The 22,044-nt window shown below is 37.5% G+C and overlaps 3 protein-coding genes and 1 long non-coding RNA gene across 5 annotated transcripts; 2 read left to right on the top strand and 2 right to left on the bottom strand.

Annotated features, from left to right (window-relative positions):
• Positions 1–1,730: 1,730 nt before the first annotated feature.
• tshba (thyroid stimulating hormone subunit beta a) lies at positions 1,731–7,142 on the bottom strand. 2 transcript variants are annotated; one of them, XM_029432025.1, is made up of 4 exons: positions 7,066–7,142; positions 2,907–3,006; positions 2,629–2,815; positions 1,731–2,296 (listed from the first exon to the last, which is right to left on the bottom strand). In XM_029432025.1, exons 2-4 carry the CDS (start codon positions 2,963–2,965, stop codon positions 2,018–2,020), a joined length of 525 nt encoding a protein of 174 aa, XP_029287885.1. In that variant the 5' UTR covers positions 2,966–3,006; positions 7,066–7,142; the 3' UTR covers positions 1,731–2,017. The 2 variants fall into 2 exon arrangements, with proteins under 2 accessions (XP_029287885.1, XP_029287886.1); XM_029432026.1 differs by lacking the exon at positions 7,066–7,142 and having other exon boundaries at positions 2,907–3,347.
• Positions 4,229–10,577, top strand: slc5a8l (solute carrier family 5 member 8, like). The gene is made up of 15 exons (XM_029431986.1): positions 4,229–4,749; positions 5,099–5,164; positions 5,379–5,430; positions 5,738–5,805; positions 6,177–6,331; positions 6,591–6,731; positions 6,812–6,941; positions 7,054–7,142; positions 7,456–7,568; positions 8,312–8,379; positions 8,478–8,564; positions 8,692–8,885; positions 9,531–9,640; positions 9,766–9,851; positions 9,964–10,577. Exons 1-15 carry the CDS (start codon positions 4,396–4,398, stop codon positions 10,075–10,077), a joined length of 1,827 nt encoding a protein of 608 aa, XP_029287846.1. The 5' UTR covers positions 4,229–4,395; the 3' UTR covers positions 10,078–10,577.
• Positions 10,578–10,588: 11 nt separating this feature from the next.
• On the top strand, positions 10,589–13,767 carry LOC115008425 (uncharacterized). Its single transcript, XR_003832287.1, has 4 exons — positions 10,589–11,063; positions 11,381–11,894; positions 11,974–12,126; positions 12,215–13,767. It is a non-coding gene; the product is annotated as an uncharacterized LOC115008425 (long non-coding RNA).
• Positions 12,967–20,963, bottom strand: sycp1 (synaptonemal complex protein 1). The gene is made up of 35 exons (XM_029431982.1): positions 20,859–20,963; positions 20,393–20,522; positions 20,004–20,088; positions 19,858–19,901; positions 19,568–19,732; positions 19,337–19,404; positions 19,150–19,223; positions 18,970–19,028; positions 18,776–18,842; positions 18,510–18,583; positions 18,320–18,428; positions 17,766–17,860; positions 17,495–17,679; positions 17,301–17,368; positions 17,160–17,221; positions 16,927–17,043; positions 16,719–16,823; positions 16,503–16,606; positions 16,295–16,412; positions 16,091–16,161; positions 15,936–16,017; positions 15,773–15,835; positions 15,623–15,685; positions 15,472–15,534; positions 15,241–15,357; positions 15,039–15,149; positions 14,835–14,927; positions 14,647–14,721; positions 14,472–14,537; positions 14,246–14,377; positions 13,774–13,827; positions 13,569–13,640; positions 13,372–13,479; positions 13,213–13,278; positions 12,967–13,107 (listed from the first exon to the last, which is right to left on the bottom strand). The coding sequence occupies exons 2-35, from the start codon at positions 20,519–20,521 to the stop codon at positions 12,967–12,969; spliced, it is 3,105 nt and encodes a 1,034-aa protein (XP_029287842.1). The 5' UTR covers position 20,522; positions 20,859–20,963.
• Between the last annotated feature and the right edge of the window lie 1,081 nt (positions 20,964–22,044).

Here is a 22,044-nt window from a genome sequence, read left to right as displayed (position 1 = left end):
AAAGTTATAAGAATCCATCCTGAAGGGACCATGAATGTGTGTATAGTTTTTGAATTTTTTTCACTCAAAACCACACAAGTGATCCTCGAGGTGGCGCTAGGGGAAAGGTGCGCAGAACACAAAGTCATTAGGATTCATCGTCTGGTAACCACGAACGTCTGCACAACATTTAGTGAGAATCCATCGGGTCGATGTTGAGATATTTCACAGGCCAGCTGAATTGATGATATTCAACTGACCAGCTGGGAGCGCTACAGGACAAAGTCATTAGGACACATCACCTGGGCACCGTGAATATCTTTAACAAACTTCCTGACAACCCATCCAGACATGTCACTAAAAAACAAAAGGCACTAAAGGTAAAAAATTGGACCATCATGAGCGTCTGTACAAAATGTAATCTTAATCCATCCAATAGTTGCTGAGATATTTCAGTCTAGACTAAAAAAAATCTCACATTTGTTCTCGTTGAATAAACACAACACAAACAATACTGTATGGTTTGTCTGAATGAAAGAGTGGTCGGTATGTGCACCACATGGCTGCTTCTCCTGGAGTGCTGATGGAAGCAAATTCCATTTCATCCACTGCTTTTTCCATTAGGGTATTATGAAAACACCACTGCACAGGGGCTTTCAGCAGGGCAGTTCAAACCATTGTGCCGTACCAGTCTGATGATTTTAGAGTTATATCAGGTCATATTTTTGTATACAGCTCATTAACGCTCCAGATTTGTGGGAGTAAAGCCATGCTCGATCAGTTAGAGTCATTATACTCAGGACATGCTTTTTGAACATTCATAAGAGAAAAAAAAAGGTAATTGTTTGCAGAACTTAAAAAGAAGAGTTTTTTCGAACCACATTTTAACAAATATCGGTCAAAGGAAAAGAAGCAGTGTTGACACTGATAGACAGACAAAAACAATGAATTATAAATCCCAAAATGGCCATTTTGTCAGCTGACTGTTTGCAAGGTTTCAGTGTCGTGTTGTCAGAAGTTGTACAAGCTTCCTCAAGGTCATGGTGGCTCAGTATTTTAGAAACTAGTTTTACATTCATACTTCCTCCCCCCCCCCCCATACAGTCAGATGGACTTCATATAGTTTGTTCCACTTCTGCCCCCAAAACACAGAGTTTGTAATTGTATGTGTCGAGCATCAGTTGCACAAAGGCATAGCTTGATAAGGGGAGTGATGCAGATGATCAGGTGATCACTCCTGTTGACTGATGAATGTGCAACAGAAAATTATCCTTGCCTTTTGTGCTATCTCTGTCACAGAGAGCCACATTTCAACTCTGAACCGCTGTGCTATTAATAAGCTCCAGCTGTCTCCCTCCCAAATTCCCTTTGACGATGGGAAACTACACATATAAGCTCTACTTGGGATGAGACAGAATGACTCGACAGATAACAAAGTCACACTGTAATTTTGGTGTTTGGTAAGTCTTCTTCTCCCACTGAGCCTGATCTTTGTGGATCAACATGCTCACTGATAATCCATTTAGTACGAAGAAAGAGAGTATGTCAACAAGCATGTGCCTTCAGAATGACTGCTGAGGCAAATATAGTATCCTGAGGTGACATTGTGGAGCGTCATGGTCTTGTGTTTGTGTAGTAAACAGAAAGCTACAGTACGGTTCGGCAGAGGATGTGATTAAGTCAAACACAGCTTAGTTAGAGAGCTATTTAGAGACCTCAGCTTTAATTGAGTAAACCATAATAAGTCTGGGAATCACACACACATGAGTGTACAGGAGGATAAATAATGACACTGCCAAAAATATGCATCAGGATCAACACCGCATTGTAAACTGAGAAGCAGGCCCGCAGCACAGACACGTTGGGAAACAAAGACACAATAAAACAGGCTGGAACAATAGGTACCGGTACAGACAGTCTAGATAACAGCGTATCCATCACAAACTAAAGAATGACGTTTGTCTCTTCTAAAAACATTCATGAATCATGCAGTTGGTCATTTTAACAACAAAATAGACAAAAGCTGATAACAGAGGAATCAGAAAGGGATCATGTAGTTGCTCTGGCCAGGGTATGGGTAGATACGTCGTACTGGTTTGCTACACCTAGCCCCGTCCACGCTGGTCCTGTGTGCGCACTCATCGCTGTCAGTCCTGCAGGCACCACAGTGGCAGCTGAGAGCCACCGGGTAGGTGAAGACGGGGTTGGCGTCGACGGGACAGCCGGGCAGTATGGCTGCACGGTATTCCACCTTGTCATAGGTACAGCCTCTCTGGATAAGGAAGCGTGGGCGGAGTATATCCCTCATGTTGCTGTCCTGATCACCATATACAAACACATGAAGGAATTTATAATACATTTAAATTACTATTTAAAGGGGACTATAAAAAGGTTTGCTGAATTCTTTGTCAGAATTAAAACAAACTACAGTCCATCTTGCGATAGGATCAATCCAGCCGCGACACCAAATCAGGGAAGAGGCATAAAATGGGGGGATCGGACCACGTCCATCTTCAAACTCTACCTTCATTTTGATGTCAAGTACACACCTGTGAAGTTGAGTGACTGCATCGTACACGGTTGTGATGCTATTGCGGTGACAAAATCTGAGCAGCTGAAGAAATGAATGAGAATCTAGGACGTACATACCCTTGAGTAGCAAAATCCCATGCAGATGGTCGTGTTGATTGCCACACAGTAGTCACACTCTGGCTTCTCCACATACAGGGTGAAGTCAGTGGGTAAACACAGGGGAACAGCTGGGCTGAACAGCAGAAACAGCATCCAGCAGGTGAACACCGCATTCTCCGTGGTGAGCAACGGCATCATTTGGGACCTGAATGGGAAGGAAAGATAAAGAAAAACTAATTGACAACCAGATAACAAAGTTTAGCATCAAATATTATTTGTGCCGCTCTGTGGGTCACCTGCTCGAGAGACCTGCAGTCGTGGTGATGCTGTGAGTCTGAACATCCCTCCTGAACATTTTATAATCCACCTGTTTCCCTGGTAGCAGTTATCTTCTATCTGTGACGGACAGGGAGTACTAAACTTTACGTCCATTATGTGAATGACATGAATTAATTATTTTCTTTCACAAACAAAGTTCATGCAATTACCAAGGAAAGTGACACAGTGGATTATATTATGCACCAGCTGAAAGCATTAGTGTCTGATTCGGTCCAAAGTAGTCCAACACAAAATGCAGAAACGTTTTTCTTTCTGCTTGGAAGACTGCATATATTTTCTAAAGAGCCATTCAAATTTTAACCCGAGTTTTACTTCATTTACCAAATCAAACCTCATCTGTTTCTCATTTGGATAAAAATTAACTAAAGTAAAGGCCCTTTTTTTTTGCGCACGTGGAAATGATTCTTCATACATTGTTGGTTACAGTAAGTCTATACGAGTCAGCAAAGTGCACACAAACTGTCACAGTCCAAACTTGTTATGAACAGCAGGTTAATGTAATATGCTCTCATAGCAAGTCAATGTAACTGGCATTAGACATTATCTCTTCACCAAAAAGAACAAGGAGTCTTCCTTATTTCCTTATCTGTATTTGTGTTTAATGATTGTCAAGGGTAATCAAAATCTCTCTAAAACATGAAGTCATCATTGTGAAGCATGCGTTTGTTTTTATCTCCTTGTTCTCTAAAGTTCAAACACATTGTTCTTGGTAATCTGCAGCGTGTTTTACTGTATTTGTCACACCACGTGTGTTGCTTCCCAATGCATCACTGGAATGATAAACAAAGATAAACTGTAGATGTGCTTAGTAAAGCAATGGTTGTTACATAACCCAAAGTGGCCCAACCATAAAGGTTTAACCTGCCCCCTGAAAACTCATCATATAAGTATTAACTACTGAGTAACCTTGAGTTGTGTAAATACCGCTCCTGGAAGTGCATGGAGACATCGTAACAGAAAGTATCTTGGTGTCTATCAGAACAAACCACAGGATCAACATCTTTTACAACCACTGAAAGGCTGACTTCTGTACCATGTGTCCTTGATGGATTATTAACTAAAGTGAGCTAACCTTTATAGTGTGCCGAAAGCATTGGAATGGACCAGTGGTTGAAGTATCTCATTCTTCACTATCGGTTGGAGAGACTGTAAGAGTTGACAGTTGGATTGGCAAAGCCCGAAAACAACAGAGGAAGGGAAACTTTTAAGATGAGTGCAGCTCATTTGCACACGTCTAGCAGTTGACAGAGTCTGAAACGCTGGCTGTCTGTAGTGCTAATCTCTGCCCATGGTATTGGTTCGCGTACAACTGGAGTTGAGGACAATTTCAGGCTGAATTAGAGGGAAGAACATTAAAAGTTACCAAGATTGCATAATACAGAAGCATTCTTAACAAAAGTTTAGAGAGAAGTGCTGGTAAAAGGAAGCTCTTCTGCTGAACTAACCATGGCTGGTACCGGTGGTCCAGTGGCCACTTTCTCTGTGTGGGATTATGTGGTTTTTGCTGGAACTATTTTGTTGTCAGCCGGCGTCGGCCTTTTCCAGGCCATCCGAAGCCGCAAGGACACCAGCAGTGCCGAGTTCTTGCTGGGTGGACGGCAAATGACAGCTGTGCCAGTTGCCATGTCGCTCACAGCCAGCTTCATGTCTGGCATCACGGTCATTGGCACACCTAATGAGGCCTACCAGTTTGGAGCAGCCTTCTGGCTCTTCGGCTTCTCCTATGCTATCATGTCGATGATCACTGCTGAGATCTTTGTCCCGCTTTTCTACAGACTGGGGATCACCAGCGCCTATGAGGTACGGAAATGCCACAGAATGTATATGATTATAATGGTACAAAGGCTGGCCGAGAGGTGCAGTACCAAATCAGTTTGAAAGTAATTATGGGTGCAGAGACACAAGACTTTTATGAGTTAATGTTGCGCCACTATAGTTGGCAACAAGGGTTAATTCCTATCAAAGGCTGTATGAAATCCAACTGCTATAAAAGTGTTTCCTCCAACTCGTGGGCGGACATTGGAGTTAAAATAGAGCAACAAAAACAAACACCTTTAATATTTTGTAAATGTGGATATATAAACTAAACCACTGTGTGTGAACACGATCTACGGTTAAATGACTGTCAAGGTTTTTCTTTCACTTCTAGTACCTGGAGCTGCGCTTCAGCCGGCCCATTCGGTTAATTGGAACATCAATGTACATCATTCAGACGGTAACTAAAACATGCTTTTAATAGAAATAAAGAGGAATATTCAATGACCTTCTGTATTAAGATAATTAAAAACAAAAGTTCAAAACCATGAGGAGATAACATGCACTTGTTTGACGTCATGTCAAATTGATTCTTGATGCCAATTCCTAATTAATATGAATCACATGCTTGTTGCGTTTCCACCTAATCAACTAATGGAGGCATCTTTTCTCAGGCCCTGTACACCGGCATGGTCATCTACGCTCCAGCTCTTGCACTAAATCAAAGTAAGTCTATACATGGGCTGTTCTTGCAACAATATTGAATAAAAAGTACTTTCTAGTCTTCCAGAGGTACTTGTGTTAGTGGTAATGGATTTAACCTGATAACAGTTTATACTGTGTACTACTGATAGATGTGACACATGTTTAACACAGACTGAACCTCAAACCAAAGAGGTGACCACATGTGCTTTTGTTTTAAATAAAGGAAAAGTGCCAAGTAAAAAAAGATGGATAAATAAAGCATTTCAGAGAGCTTATGGAGATGTTCGCCTGAAGTTACTAAAACTGCTTTTCTTTTGCGTTTACTCAGTCACAGGACTTAATCTATGGGGAGTGCTGGTGGCTACAGGAGCAGTATGCATCGTCTACTGCACTTTGGTTAGTATCGTGCATTTCATCTATTAGGTATTGCATTGAATTAATGATCTGCGAAAAAAAGAGTATACAAGAAGTGTATAATGTATACAAACATAGACTTAAATTATTGAGTCCAAGTATGTTTGTATTTCCTGTTCATTGTGGTTTTTAAGGCCGATTTTACACGCTGGTATCATCATCCATCTATTTTAGTGTGTGGTTAATAAAACTGTCCGATGTGCTTGTGAAACTAATTCAAGTTACTCTGCATGATAATGTAGAATTGTACACATTTTAACATCACAGTAATCCTCAGATGGCTTTAAATTGGAAAGATTTTATAAAAGTACTTGGAAATAAAAAAGCTGGGTCTAACATGGGTTTTGTTTCAGGGAGGCCTGAAAGCAGTAATCTGGACAGACGTCATGCAGATGGTGATCATGCTGGCAGGTTTTGTGGCAGTTATAGCTCGAGGAGCTGTACTGCAGGGAGGCCTGACTAAGATTTGGGAAGATGCGGGTCAAGGAGGCCGACTAGATGCGTTTGAGTAAGTACACGAGCGCGAGTTGTGTCAGCTAGTATTTGTTGTTAGTTTGTTTTAAACGGATTATGACGCCAGATGGGCGGGGCTTCCTCAATCAGATCAAACAGACTGCAGCCACGGAAAAAAACTAATGAGATTAACTTTCCTAGAATTGTTTCCCGTTCACTGTTTGGCACACGATGTGAGTCATCTCACAAGTGGGTTGTGCTGTTGCTGTCGCAACACATTCAACACTTTCACATGTTGTTGACTTTTATCCCAGTTTTGACCCAGATCCTCTGAAGCGACACACTTTCTGGACTATCGTAATCGGTGGCAGCGTCATGTGGGTGTCCATCTACTCAATCAACCAGTCCCAGGTGCAACGCTACATCTCCTGCAAAACCTTGAGACATGCCAAGATGTGAGTATTCCTGCAATGCTAACATTACATTGTCAGCTGTGAGCGAAGCTTTGTGCACTCACAGCTCTTTCATCTCTCAGGTCTTTGTATGTGAACATGCTTGGCTTGTGGCTAACTGTGAGTCTGGCTGTGTTTTCTGGCCTCACCATGTATTCCATTTACAAGAACTGTGACCCACTTGCAAACGGTGATATAAGCACGTCTGATCAGGTAACTGCAGCTGCTATTGTCTGTTTACTCATCATCTCATGGACGTCATGTGGTTTGTTGTGTAACAAAGCATCATAGTTAACAGTAGAAATGGTTCATATTTACAAACCAGATGCTGCCGTACCTGGTGATGGATATTCTGGCTGCCTACCCTGGAATCCCTGGCTTGTTTGTGGCTGCTGCATACAGCGGTACCCTCAGGTGAGGCCTGGGACAAACAAGGACAAATGTATTATTTTAACAAGAATAAGGAAATGATCTTGTAGATAAGGTACAATGGGAGGAAAGAATGAGTCAGCAGTACCTGGATTATGTTTCTTCCTGAGAAACGTCCACGTCATTGTTCCACTGACGATTGAATAAGTTATTGTTGTCTTTTTATTCATACATGATGAATGAAACCACCTACCTGCATGCTACCTGAGATCTTATGTGTAATCTATATTGCCATTTCATTGCATCAGGCTTCCTGTTGTGTCCAGTGACTAAAAGCTTACTGTTGCATATTTTCCAGCACGGTGTCTTCCAGCATTAATGCCCTTGTTGCTGTCACTGTGGAAGACTTTATTTTTCCGGTGTGCAAAAACCTCACAGAGAAACAGGTGATCTGGATGAACATGGGCCTGAGTAAGTTTCAAATATAAAAGATTAGCAAGTGTCAGAAAAAGTCTAAAGCAATAAGTGACTTAACTACTACAAAGGAAAACTGTTTTCCATATCTCATTTAAATACCACAGTAATCATCATACAGTGTGACTCCTTCAAGCTCACAAGATATCAGTTACCAAGATAACCATTATCTTATCGTGTTATTCTTAGGTTGTCATTTAGGTGTTTCTGGTTCCACTGTTCAAGTGGCAACATCATCTCAGAAAGTAGTGCATGTTGGGACATGTAGGTTATTTTGGGAGGATCAAGGGTGAGGCTCCATTCTATATTATATGTAATTACTGTGCAGTCAGTCCCTTTGTAATTACATGTGGATGAATTTATATACATATGACAAAAGTATGATTGTAAAAAACAAAAACTGACGAAATAAAGGTGCAGAAAATAGATGGATGGATTAACCACTTAAAATTGAATAATCTCAGTAGTGAATCGCAGTAGTGGCAGCACTTGTTTTGGTCTGATGGTGCTGAAATGCAGATAGCGATGGAGAAGCAAGACAAAATATGTTTAATACCAAAAAATATGTTCCTACTTAAAATTCAAAGTAAATGACATCTATCACTAAATATTGTTGAAAAGATTTCCATAAATATGTATGAAAACGTATCTTAAAGTTTGTCTAACGTGCAGATTACGTGCACGATCTGCGATTAGATCCTTTCTTTTATTTAAATAATGTTGAATTCAACATCTCCCAGGTGTATTCTTTGGTTGCGTGTGTATTGGGATGGCTGGAGTTGCTTCAGCATTGGGGAGCATTTTGCAGGTAAACACCATGCACCAACTCTACTGCATTTATTGCTCTACTGCTCCACCAAGAGCTGAATGTTAAGAACTACAAGCCTCCTGATTTTCTGTTTTCAGGCAGCTCTGTCCATATTTGGTATGATCAGCGGGCCTCTTCTTGGTCTTTACCTGTTAGGCATGCTATTCCGCACATCAAATTCAATAGTGAGTATTTTCTGCTAGAGCATTGACTTGCACAACGGCACTCTCTGGCAACACAAAGAAATATCGCTAATACAACACATGTGACACATCCAGGAAGTATTTCACTGCCGTCATATTTACTTTGCAGGGAGGACTTGTTGGAATGATCACTGGTCTGGTGTTGACTCTGTGGGTGGGGATTGCAGGCCAAATTTACCCACCAACAGCTGAAAAGACAAATCCTCTCCAAGTCAGCACTGCGGGCTGCAACAGCACAATGGGCCAAAACTACACAACGACAGCTCCGTGGACCAGTCCAGTGACTCTGACCTCGCAGCCTGAGTGAGTCATATTACATGAGAAAATAAGGTCCGTCTGCTGTGACTCAAGCACATGAGATGGTCACAGTCGTATATATATATATATATAGGTATATATATTAGGAATATTAGCATTTTAATGAAGCAAAAAGTACAGAAATTATTCAAAGCTTTAAAACTTAATTCCATTCGCCAATTCATCACAAAAAGTTAAAACTTCATAAACTTAGAAAGTAAAATCAAATAGATTTAGCTGTCATCAAGGTAAGACTGCTCACATTTGAATGGTACAATGCTGCATCACTGTATCCATAAACTTAATTAAACTTAAACAAACATGCAGTGCCACTGCTTTTCTGGAGCACTATTCAGAAATACATTTTTTGTATAAGCTTTACATGCATTTCAAAATAAATTCTGAAATACAGTTGTTTATGCAACGTGATAGAGAGAAAATCCAAAGACTCTCAGTCTAGATGTAATTTCTCTATTTTATATCATTGTAAGATGAATATATTCAGGTTTTGGACTGTTAATAATCGTAAATAATCAGTAGATTAATCGATAACAAAGATAATGGATGATTGCAACAAAACTTTCATACAGTGTGTCATCAGAAAGAAGTGGCGATCATGTTGGTGTAACAAGTGTTTCCTCTGTGTGTCAGTGTGAGGCCACCTCTGGCAGACTCCTGGTACTCTCTGTCCTACCTCTACTTTTGTCTCTTGGGTACACTGAGCACAATGGTGATTGGCCTGCTGGTGAGCGCGATCACAGGTGAGACATTATCTCCTCACCTCACATCCAGAGACACACCAATGCTTAAATATTTAATATTATAATCTAAATCTACTATAAAAAAAAAAAGTTAAAAGGAATATGTATCAATTTCTTTTTTTTAGGTGGATGCAAGCAAGAAAGAATTAACCCTGATCTGTTTGTGAAGGCGAGCGACCTGATCTGCTTCAGCTGCTGTAGTAAATCAGAGGTAGGAGACTAACCCTTTGGTTATATAATTGGTAACAAAGTAAGGATATATTACAAATAGATGTACAGATTTTGTCATGTGTTATTAATGGTTTGTTCTCAACCCACTACAGGCATCAGAAGTCACAGAAAAGTTTGCAACAGACTTTCATATAGAAGCTGACAACTCCACATTTACAGACTTTGACGTGAAGAGCAAAGATGTTGAAAAAGCCACCAAACTGTAACGCTGCCATATCGATACATATTTCCTTCATGGAGACATTTTAATGTGATTTTTTATTATAATAAATATATAAATGACAAGTCCTAAATGTTTTGCTGCTATATCGTTGTGGTGATTTTGATTTTCAAAAGCAATTATTCATTACCGGTATGTGCCTATTTATGTTGATATGACTTATGATGTGTTTTCAACATGTTGCTTAAATAACGCCACCACATATTTTGTCACACTATGATTGAGCTGCCGCCATTTCCTGTTAATCAGTGAACTTTACTTTTATTGCCCTTTGTTCAATTCTTCTCCCTAATGGTGACTGCAAGCTCTATATTCTCTACCTGAACATTGTCCTCCTTCATTTCCTGCTGACACTGGAGTACTGTGTGATATTTTACAATATGTATGATGACAAGACACTATTGTAAGAACAATGGCCATTTGTTTTTGAGTATTGTTATGTAGATGGTTATTTTTTTATATGTTAATTGTGCAATCTTTATGAATGACCTGTATGAACTAGTCAAACATTCTACTTGTTAATAAACATTAACATAACATAATAAACAGACGTACACAAGCATACAAATTCAGCAGTGAGTGTATGACCTTCGTATGTATGTAAGAGGGAATATAGGACAGTAAAGCCAAGACGAATACATCTACTCTGTAGTTAATGCTTCGAAAATGCAGTTTCTGTTCTACTCAGGGCTGTAAAATGTATTTGAACAGAGCAATAAAGGAGAGACAGACAAAAAGAGAGAGACATTGAGCTTTGGTCTAGGTAATAAACATGTCCTTTGTCTCCTTGGCAACATACAATAGAGGAAGTTTACAAAAAACTGACCTGCCCACTTTCACCTGCCACAATGCCAGCAAATCAACACTAGCTGTTCAAGGTTTACAGGAAGTGGAGTCAGTCGTGACATGGAGGCAGACTCGCTGACTGTGAAGTGAACCACTTTAGTTTTCACTGATACGAACAAAAACAAGGTGAGCGTGATCTGTCATTTACTTCTTAGTCAAGGTTTGGACTTAGCCACACGAGAGGGAGATTACAAATGTTTCCATCTCCGTAACTACAAAGGATCAGAGTTGGTAGGCCATAATGCGTTTACTTTTGTCTGATCATTTCCTGCAGTATATCAGATAATTTATTGCATATGACCTAGTTATAAAAGGTCCGAGACCATGTTTAAGATGTTGTTTTCGCTACACAGACTTAAGGTTTAAACTAAATATTACTAAGATAAGGGAACAATTTCAGTTATTGAAGTGTTTTTCAGACCATGTTTTGTTTCCCATTACAGGACTTAATAATCATGGACACCATCTTTGCTACCCTAGCTTGTTATCTTCTGGCGCTTTCTGTTGCTGTGGTACAAGCGCAAAACAATAATTTGACGATCACAACTACAATAACAACCCCTGTCTTAAACCTGACACACACACCTACGATGGTAACTTCATCTAACTCAACTGTACGTGTAACTGTTATCTCAAACTTGACTGAAAACACGACTCCGTTTATCAACGCGACCCAGGGCAATGAAACATTCACAGAAACTACAGCAGCAACAGTTGAGAGCACAAGTCTTCTCCAGACATCTCAGTCAACAACCATCATAACTCCTCTGACAAATAATACATCAGAAATGACCACAAGACCTGGCAATCACACTCCAACATTTACTGCACAGACAACACCAACATCACAGAGCACAGAAGGTTACATGAGCACACCGGATGCTACAGTAAATACAACTGCAAATTCATCCCACACTGTCACCACAATCTCAGATTCAATGGACAAAGCCACAAAAGGTAAGAATCAGGCATCAGTTTTATTATTGTTAACTCATGTAATTGACTTTAATTTGTTCCGTGTTTCCTGTGTTACTAGGTTTGATACTAAACAATTCAGAAAGGACAATGACTATTTTCTTCAGCGCTGTACTCGGAGTATTTGCTCTGGCATGTGTTGGGTTCATGCTTCACAGATGCAAACATAAAATCCAATACTTGCATCAACCTCTAAATAACACTGATGACACGGGTAAGGACTTCCCCTTCAACACACAATCAATACATACTATTTTGTCTATCATTAGCAGTTCAAAAATACCTATTTAATTTTTTAACAGATGCATTTGAGGCAGACGATGACACACTTGTGATTTCTGGAGGACTTTATGATGGCCACCCGATATACGACAACGTGCCAACAGCACAAACAACAGACCAATCTCAATTCAGTCTCCAGTTCCTTCATTAAGGAGAGAGTTCATATTGTTTTGGTGCCTGAAAGGATGGACAAAATCAACTTTCTCCATCTACTAATTAGTACAATTTCAAGACTGAAATTTCACCACTGTAAAATGTATAGAGGCTGACAGCAGAGAGGAAGCGAACACAGAACATTCAAACAAGGACAATGCTGAACAATTTGAACATTAATTTTACTTAAATAGTTGTTAATACTAGGATACATACATATACTAAATATATAAGGTTTGCATTATAAACTTATGCAGAACAAATTAGATTTCTTGTGAACACCAGTAAAGATAAATTATTCAATACAACAGCACCAAAACAAACTGATTTTGAAACTGAACAAACTGAAGTACTTAAAATCAGAGGGTGACTCTGCAGTCATGTAAAATCTACCTACCCTAAACAAACAGCTGAAATATGAAAAGGTAAATATTTCTGTTAACAGTGCTGTTTAACTGATCCAAAACAATATTTTCTCTGCATCTTAAGAAAGAAATTGGCCTGTTTTTATTATTAATGCTGTTTGTTTGATCCCGAACAGTGAGTATGAATGTTAACAAAGTTGGAATATGAACCTGTCTGATATTGTTAAGGTTTATCTGACCTGTAACATAACTATTTATGCAAAGATCTTGTCATTGGTCATCTTCTTTTTTTTGTCACAGCCAGTAACAGCCATCCAACCAGCATCTCTCATCCTTTTCATTGCAGCTAACTTCAAAGCCGTCCCTGGTGATTTATGAGTGACAGGGCTCTGGATCTGCAAAAATGTTGATCCATTTTTTTTAAATAACAATTACCAGGGATTGCTTCTTCTTTGTCAAAGAATACAATGCATAAATCTCTTTTAAAAATAGCATTTTACCTTTTTGAAGATGTTGGGTTTGCAGTGTGAAGCGGAAACATTTGGTGTGTATGTTCTTTCAAAAGTCTGCCAAGAAGAGAAACAGAAGGACAAATCAGATCTTTTGATTTGATAGAATATAATTCACAAAAACAATGATACTGACAACTGACAACTGACCAACATATCATTTTGATCAGAGCTGTCTGACAAGTCTGACAGCAGTAAGGAGTTCTTCCCCCAGCTCGCTGCCTTTTCAGCAGAAGGAGGTGTCCTTATTCTGTAGCACTGCAAAGGAATTCAAAGAGTAAATGTCAACAAAATTAATTAATATTTGTATTCATTATGGAAAATGTCAGAATAATACTGAATATTACTTTGATCTTTGATGTTCTACCAAGCCTGTTTGTAATACTTCTTGGGGTTTTCTTCTCTTCATTGCAAATTTCCTACAAGAATGAATAAATGATGCAACAATAATAGACAGAATCAAATAGACTAAATGTTTATGTTATACTGTTCTCTATCATCATAGCCAATCAACTTTCTTTGAATAAATATACAGTGTTAACTATTTTCTACCTTGGCCTTTGGTGTTGTTCCACATGATGTACTGATGGATTCAATGTCAGATTTCTTAACCAAAGAAGATGTTATACAATGTTATACAATATTAAATTGATCCCTTGGCAACCGTAAATCATCAGAGTATTGTTCCATATTAGCATATAGTGACCCGTTCTCATCGCATTCATTCAAGGTTGACATACAGTGCATACTGAGAATGACACATCTCCGACACATGAATGCACATACAATACACAACCTTTGCATGCACATGCACCCACACACACACGCACACACGCACACACCTTCCATTCTATTTCTCTGCACACAATTTATGTGAATAAAGGACAGTATGTCTGTATGAAAAGGTAAGTTGAGTTAAGAAAACTTGATGGTTTGATTTCTAACTTACCTCAACAATTAAGAATGTGCCTGAAATAAGAGAATTTTCTCAATCTGTCTAAAAAATCTGTTAGAATAAACTCACAGCTTTCTTCATAACTGCAGAACTTCCATCATTGCTGTAGGAGGGAGTTTTCCTGGCCTTGGAAAAATCAAACATGTGTCTCTTCGAAGAGCTCTCTCTTGGAGTCTCTTGTTTATAGTTTGAGGCAGGTGACTAGAATGTTAAAGATGAATTCTTGGTTAAGTACATGTGAAGACAAACCACGCCATCAGTGGTAGCCTATTTGCTGATGTACAGATTTATTTACCTGCTTGGTCCTTGCTTCTGAAGACATTTCTTTCTTCATGTCAGTCAGCTCCTTCTGCACATTTTCCTGATGGCAATTAAGTGTTTCTCAAAGAATTGTTTCTCAAAAGCTAAAGTACGACTTGTTTCAGTAAAAAGCCAAAAATAAAATGTAACTGATTCAAACTAGGACATACCTTCTCTGTTATTTCTGCCTTCAGCTGTTGCTTCAGCTGATCATTATCTGTCTTGTGCTTTGCGAGATCCAAGTCCTGATTTTAAGAATGTAGTTTTGGATATAATTTATTCATTATTTAATAACACCTAATGTACTAACCCTAAAATATCATATGTTAATAAGTATACATGTATATCAGCACTATACCAGTGATTTCCTATGATCAACAGCCTTCATCTCCTTCTTTTTCTTCTCATCAAGCTCTGCATCCTTTTCTTCAACCATCCGGTCATACTGGCTCTACAAATAAAAAGCCAAAGTTCCTTCTAATGTAACATTTGTTTGGATTGACAGTCATGCTGTAAAAGAACATTTTGAGACAGCAAAATATATACTTTATGATGACCTTACTTTATGTTTTTCCATCAGTGCGACCATATCTGTTATCTTGTGCTGACACTTGAGTTCTGTGTCTTCCTTGTTCTTGATGGCCTCTGCTGCTGTTAATCTGAGTTTGTGTAGCTGTAAAACAAAGTGGTTACATTCTTCATTTCAATAATTGTATCATGAGGAGCTAAAAATATGTTAAATAACACAACAATATATAAGTAACCTCATTCTCAAGCTCCGCTGCAAAGGTTGATTTGGACTCAAAATCGTTAAGCAATTTCTGATGGTCTTCTTCGTTCAGTCTTTTAAGGTTTTGGGCTTCCTTGTAAAGACTGTCGATCTAAAGACAAAAACAGCCATTTACATCATGCAGGGTTATACTTATTAGTTTAAATAGTTTATATCAATATTCAGAACTGGAAGATAAAAAAATTAAAAAACCACATCAACATACCACAATTTCAAATTGACTGGATTTCGCATTCTCCTTTGCTATTTGTTTCTTAAGCATTTTATTCTGAAAATATACAATTCAATTGTTAGCTGAATAAATACCAATAACATTCCATGTATTGTAAATCTACGGTTTCATAGTCATAACAAACCTCTTTCTGGTATTCCTCCTGGGCTTTAAATTTAATTTCACATTTTTTCCTGAGATTATACAGCTAGAAAACAAGCAATTTCTTGTTATTTCCAGAACATTATAAATGATAATAGCATTTCAAATGTTCAGTTTTCAACAAATCAATCACCTTTGTTTCCACAGATTTGATTTGTTTTTCTTTTTCTGTTATTTCCTCCTGCAGATGTTCATACTATACAAAACAAATCAGAGAAATCATAATTTAACACTTTCAGAACAGGCATCTTTATGAAACCTGTGTTTCTATTGATTGGTTTATTTAGCATACTTACATTTTCTTCAAATTTCTTCTGCAGAGCCTCAGTTTCCTGATATTTTCCTTGGCTTTTGGTTTTAATGGACTCTACTTCCTCTCTATGTAGTGAAAGAATTAAACTTTTAATCTGGAAAACTACACAATGTCAAACCTCTTTAAGTGTAAACTCACCGTAAACCTTGGTTTTCTTCTTCCAGTCTTTGAATTTCTCTTGTGAGCTTTGCAGCCTTCTTCTCACTCACCTGATCAGTCAAAACAGCTTTCAGAATGTGTCATTTATATGATTCAGTCAGCAATAAAAAACAAATGCACCTAATGCAAACAGTCAACGTACACATGAAAATGGTCTACCACATTTGATTGGATAATTCAGACCTTCATGTTTTCCTCAATAGCTTTCACACTAGAAGATCCGCTCTCAAACTGCTGTTGAATGACTGTCTTCTCAGACTGCAGCTCATTAAAGTTGGATAATAGCTCTTTGTACTTTACTCTTTAAAATGACATAAATGAAACATTAGACATTAAGATTACAACAGTTACATATTAATATTATGGAATGGCTGGCTATTGAAGAACTCACTCATGCTGTGTGATGTCTGTCCTCAGTTGCTCCATCTGAAAGGTATTTTCTTTGTTTTTCTTTACTTCAGTAAACAATTGTCCGTCCAGCTTCTGCACTGTGATCTGAGGGTACATAAAAAACACAAGGTGGTGAAGTTGTGTGTTGAGTATAACACACCATATCACTGAATGTTTTATCATGACAAAAAAGATCTCCAGTGAAAAATGTAAAAACCTCTGTCACTGTGGACGTCTCCTTTAAATATTCTTGTGCCTTTTCAGCAGCTTCACAAGCCTTCTTCAGTAGCTCATTTTCTGTTTTCGCAATCTCTGCTTCATTCTGCATCAAAAACAATTATAGAGCTTACATTTCTAGGTATCTGTAATAGACTATGGAATAAACATCATCTTTCCTTCTGAGATTAATGATCTATTTGGATCACCTGAAATAGCTGGGCTTCTTCGGTTTTTCTTGCAAGCTCAGCTGTGAGTTCCTCCACTCTGATTTCAGTGACGTCAATCTTACCCTTCAAGGACTCAACACATTTTGATTTTTCATCCTAAGAACACATAAAGCATACTGTGAGTGTCTCCAAGCTCTCTTATGTCGTGTTCAGACAATGAATGGTTAAAAAACAAAGAATAAACTCTTCTTAAAAATTATAATTCACCCTACCAGTTCATCTTCAAGGATTTTGATATGTTCATCTTTCTTTGCAATCTGCTCCATGCTCTCTCCTGTCGAGTCAAACATTCTTTTTCAGCTTGAAAGAGCTTCAAATAAAAATATCTACATACCTCACTCAGTGAGGCTTACCTAACAGTGTGTTCCTTCTTTCAAGTTCCTTGTTGTTTTCCATGAGCTTATCCTCAAGTTCTTTGGCACTTGAAAATAAGATATTCCCATATTAGTTTCGCAGCAAGGAAATTTGCTCGTAACAGGAACATAACGGCATGAAAATAAACTATTTAGTCATGAAAATGCTCTGAATTTTCAGGGGGAAAGTATACCTCTTCATCTCTAAGGCAAGTGAATTCTGTAGCTCCTGAATGGTTGTTTGAATCTGTTCCAACTTCTCTGCTTGTTGATTTTTACCTCTGCTGAGCTCCTGCAAGCTTAAGTCTTTTTTTTTTATCATCTCTGCATATTCTTCTTTACTTTGTTGCAGCAGTGCAACAATAGCTTCACGATCTTTCTGATGGATAGAAACATTTTTTAAAGCAGAGAATGCACGACAGAGCCCAGTTTTACTGAAAATGACAAGAATCTCAACACACTCACCTCAGTTTGTTCACAGCGCTGCTCTGCAGTGTGCAGTTTTTGAAGAAGGGATTCTTGTTCACTTTTTGAGCTTTTGAGAAGTTCATGTTGTTTATCTGTAAAGTTAGTAAATATTTAATGATATCATCTTTGGAATCCTTTAGAGTATTAATATGAAACAATATGTTAGTATTTCATGGTAAGGCCAACTTTTTCCACTTTTAGTGTCATTTTCATAACAAGTTATCCGAAAATACTGAAACATTCGACACACAAGAAATAAGAGCCATTATAACATTAGTAATAATTCAGTATTGAACTGTTTATTGATTAAAGCTGCAGTAGCATATTACACCTAGAGAACCTTGTCATGGGCTCTTTGATTACCACTGTATCCATTTTTATGTTTAAACTAAACCTAATGTATCATTGAATAGTTGCCTTTTTTTATTACTGCAGCTGGGAATGTTATTAAAAACAATGTTGACAATATATTGAATGTTGTTTAACAAGAAATTGCCACAACACAATGTTTATAAAATTCTGAATCTAAAAATATACAGCTATGATCTTACCTGTCGCCTCTTGAAGTTGTTTGCAGTGCTTCTGGTTTTCATGGAGGTCAAGCAGGAGTTTTTGTAGTTCATTTTCCTTATCCTCAATGTTTGTTTGAAGCACTGCAACCTGGGAATGTGAGTAGCAATCCTTAAACTGTTGGTTTCAAAGGTTTCCAAATAAACTGATTGTTAAGTTAATTTAACTAACCTCTTTCTCCTTTATGTTATATTCTTGATGATACTTCTTTTTTAGATCTTCAAATTTCAGCAAGGCCTCTTTGACTGGAAAAAGATAAAACAATAATAATACTTTCTTGCTGGTGGAATTTTTCTCTTGCTCGTTAATCTATCAATAATTCATCCTATGTCATTTAAAATCAATCTTGTCCTTCAAGTTATTTCTGACTGATATCCTAAGATTTGGAGTTGCTGTAGTAAAAAGACTGCAGTAATTGTAAAATAAATAAATAAAACCTTTCTGCATCTCCTGTTGATCAGCTTCAGCACGAATATGAAGGCTTTCAAATGCGGCAATCAGTTCCTACAGAAAATAATAAATGTACACTGACGATTAAACCTTTTGTCCTTCTGTTTTACGGACCCCTGTAAACCAAATTATTATTGATAAAAACAAACTTCATTATGATATAGATTTAGAGGTGTTTTACCTGAATAATCCCACTATTTTTCATAAAGAGGTGATGAGTTTCTTCTCTTTCGGATTCAACTAGAAAATGTAAACATTTGTTATCAAAAATACAGCAATGTGTCCTTATTTTCAACACTTAATAATATAACTGGTTAATACACATATTGGGGCAGAAAAAAGTTGAAGCATTTTTACTTACATAAATGCATTTTCTCAGCTGAACGCTGAAAGGTATCTTTGAGTATATTACACAAATTCTTTGTTGCGTTGTTTCTGTATTTAAAATTGGAATTCGGCATTAACAAAACATTTTATACAGACCAAACATATATATTCAGAAAATGCTGCAAGTGTGTTTCAAGGCATTTTTCAAACAAAAGCCATACTTGTTTGTCAAATCCTCATTTTCACTGATCTGTTCCTCCAGCTTTACACTGAGACTTTCATTTCCAAACTGTAAAGACAGAACACACATAATACATACCACTATAGATACAAAACAAAGGTTAGATTATGCTGTTCCTCTATTATCAATAATCCTTTGATGTTAAAAGAATATGTGGTTAGAGAGAGAGAGAGAATGACAGATAAAGAAAACTTGTTAGCGAGGCACACACCTGCAATTCTTGAATGGCTTTGCGTTGAGTTTCAATCGTTCTTTTCTTTTCTTGGAGTCTCCTTTCCTTTTTCACAGTGTCGGAGTCAACTTTGACCTTCCAACACTTCATTTTCTCAACTTCATCCAACAGCTTGGAATAAAGTGGTCCAGGATTGCAATTATTCTAGGGAATATATTCACAATGTTGGGACGTAAATTGACATTCTTTTGAATAAACACATTGCAAAGGCCAAATCTATCCTATTCATGCTTCACTTATTTGTACAAGTGAAAAAAAACAGTTATTACCTCGCCTTTTTCCATTGGTGACACGGCTTTCATCTTGGGAAAGTCTTTAGAGGAGAGACAATGATCAGTTTATTATAAGGTTTATGATACTTGCCAACTTCTTTTATACTGAAATTATGTAGCCAGTGTTGTTGAATAGAAATTACCTGGTCTGGTTGGTTTAGTTGGTGCAACAACGCTTGTATTGGGGAAAGGTATGCTCTGCTCTTTTTCAAAACCTTTACTGTAAACCTAGCGGAGAACAACAATTATGCTTAGACATCATGTGTGTTGATGATTATTACCTCTTAGACAGATAATATCAAAGAATAGTGGCATGTTTAACCGTCAGGAAAACATATTGGCCAATCTCAGGCCTTACTATCCTTATGGTTGGATTGGATATATATATATATATATATATATATATATATATATATATATATATATATATATATATACATAAAGACTGAGCTAGCATCAATGTATTTTGCATTGATTGTATGTATTAATATTCACTGGTGGCTAACTTTTGGCATATTAAATCAACAGTTACCTGCTGCAATGTATTCATGAAAACCCCACAGTTCTCAAAGACTTCCTGAGGATGAACTGCGGATACCTGTCCGTTATTCACCCTGGGAGGTATCAACAGTTTGAAGTTAAAACCCCGGTCTCTCTCCATCCTGAAATGACAGCATACAGTTTATATCTTCTAGCGTAGAGTAGTTTACTTAGCTTTAACAGTTAAATACACATTTGGACTTTATCAAGAGGGAGACAAAGTATTAGAGCGAAATAATGTCAGACAACCTTCAAATTAATTAAACTGACGTTACCTTGACCCGTTGGCCATAAGCTAACTAGCTTGTTACTAGCAATTCAGTTTAGCCATGAAGTTAACGGCACTTGACGTAACCTTCAGTAACGTTAATTTCTACAAATAATAACAAAATAGCTACCAGGCAAAACATTTAAAGTTGTCAATACAATATTTTGGCAAATGACGACGAGGTACGTACCTACCTATCGCTGGAAGTGTTAAGTATAAAGCATTTAACTTCAGTCAAAACGTGAGTTAACGGTCAACGGTTTTCTTCTGACCACCGTATGGGGGCGCGTGCAATACTTCTCCTTTTCTATGTAACGTGACAATAACGGTATATGTGTAACGGCCACCAGGAGGATTACATCCATTATCGGACAACAATATTTTTTACATAGGCCTACTTACAGAAGAGGCTTATTTTTTGTGTTTTTAAATGTATATGTACATGTTATTCATTGTTTCAAAAGATTAGCATTGGAGTCGAATGAATGATTATATATTGTGTAAAACATAATATCAAAATTGAGTGTAAAAATGTCACTCTAACCCTACATTTTGAACATGATAAATATAACATTGAGTCTGGTGAATTTTACAATTTCACTGAACTCATTCAAAACATATTTTCTTATTGCAATTATTGAAGTTTATTCATCCCAATTCTATTATTATTTGTTTATTTATTAAAATTATTATTCTTGTTTCTCTGTACCATTATGTTAAATGCTAGTCTGCAATGTTTGTACATTTTAATGTATTTTCAATAAAAAATATATAAAATAAAAATATATTGGCTAGATGGTAATTTTTCAAGCCCCAGATCCCCAAATGCCCATCGATGGTTGTGGAACAAAAAGGCAGATTCTGTTTGTTTGTAAGGATCTATTGGCCTTAAAATCAATGACTGTCCATCAAAATACCCATGTGTGGGCTCATAATCTCCAAATAGGTTATTTAACAAGACATGTAAGATTATAAAAAGTAAAAGTTACTGCCTCTGCCAGCCCAAGCTTTCCAAGATTCAATCTGTGAGTCTGTGAGGTTCATAATCATAAATTCAGAAAGAGCTAATAGTCAGGCCATGCAACTGGAAATCAATCATTAAAAAAACATTAAATGAATTGTGCAATCCAATACAAGTCTGTGTCCCTGAAATTAAGTACAAATCTAATTTTTAGAACATTTCTCAGATGCAAAAAGCATGACTGAACATGCTGTTTAGTACAGAGCATTGCATCAGATTTGATTTTTAAGGCTTAATTTGCAGTTGTAATATTTTGATATGGACTCTTGAGCACTACAGTCTCGTCCAAATCAAGTTTCGACAGCTCCAAAATTGACATATGTTGTGTTTAAAAGTGGAAGAGGATGGTATGTTT

The sequence above is a fragment of the Cottoperca gobio genome, chromosome 5 (assembly GCF_900634415.1).
Source record: "Cottoperca gobio chromosome 5, fCotGob3.1, whole genome shotgun sequence".
NCBI classification, from domain to species: domain Eukaryota; kingdom Metazoa; phylum Chordata; class Actinopteri; order Perciformes; family Bovichtidae; genus Cottoperca; species Cottoperca gobio.
The sequence above is the reverse complement of the archived record's forward strand: the minus strand, read 5'-3'. Positions and strand labels throughout refer to the sequence as shown.

What these genes read in the sequence shown, in the direction of transcription:
- tshba (XM_029432025.1), bottom strand. Translation starts at nt 2,965, where the DNA reads ATGTTCAGGAGGGATGTTCAGACTCACAGCATCACCACGACTGCAGGT. An exon ending in ACTGCAGGTCTCTCGAGCAG is followed by an intron (nt 2,816 to 2,906) that starts GTGACCCACAGA and finishes CTTCCCATTCAG; the next exon opens with GTCCCAAATGATGCCGTTGC. An exon ending in TGGGATTTTGCTACTCAAGG is followed by an intron (nt 2,297 to 2,628) that starts GTATGTACGTCC and finishes TATGGTGATCAG; the next exon opens with GACAGCAACATGAGGGATAT.
- slc5a8l (XM_029431986.1), top strand. Translation starts at nt 4,396, where the DNA reads ATGGCTGGTACCGGTGGTCCAGTGGCCACTTTCTCTGTGTGGGATTAT. An exon ending in ATATAAGCACGTCTGATCAG is followed by an intron (nt 6,942 to 7,053) that starts GTAACTGCAGCT and finishes TTTACAAACCAG; the next exon opens with ATGCTGCCGTACCTGGTGAT. An exon ending in CATTGGGGAGCATTTTGCAG is followed by an intron (nt 8,380 to 8,477) that starts GTAAACACCATG and finishes TTCTGTTTTCAG; the next exon opens with GCAGCTCTGTCCATATTTGG.
- sycp1 (XM_029431982.1), bottom strand. Translation starts at nt 20,521, where the DNA reads ATGGAGAGAGACCGGGGTTTTAACTTCAAACTGTTGATACCTCCCAGG. An exon ending in AGGCAGAAATAACAGAGAAG is followed by an intron (nt 14,538 to 14,646) that starts GTATGTCCTAGT and finishes AATTGCCATCAG; the next exon opens with GAAAATGTGCAGAAGGAGCT. An exon ending in GAACAACACCAAAGGCCAAG is followed by an intron (nt 13,641 to 13,773) that starts GTAGAAAATAGT and finishes TCATTCTTGTAG; the next exon opens with GAAATTTGCAATGAAGAGAA.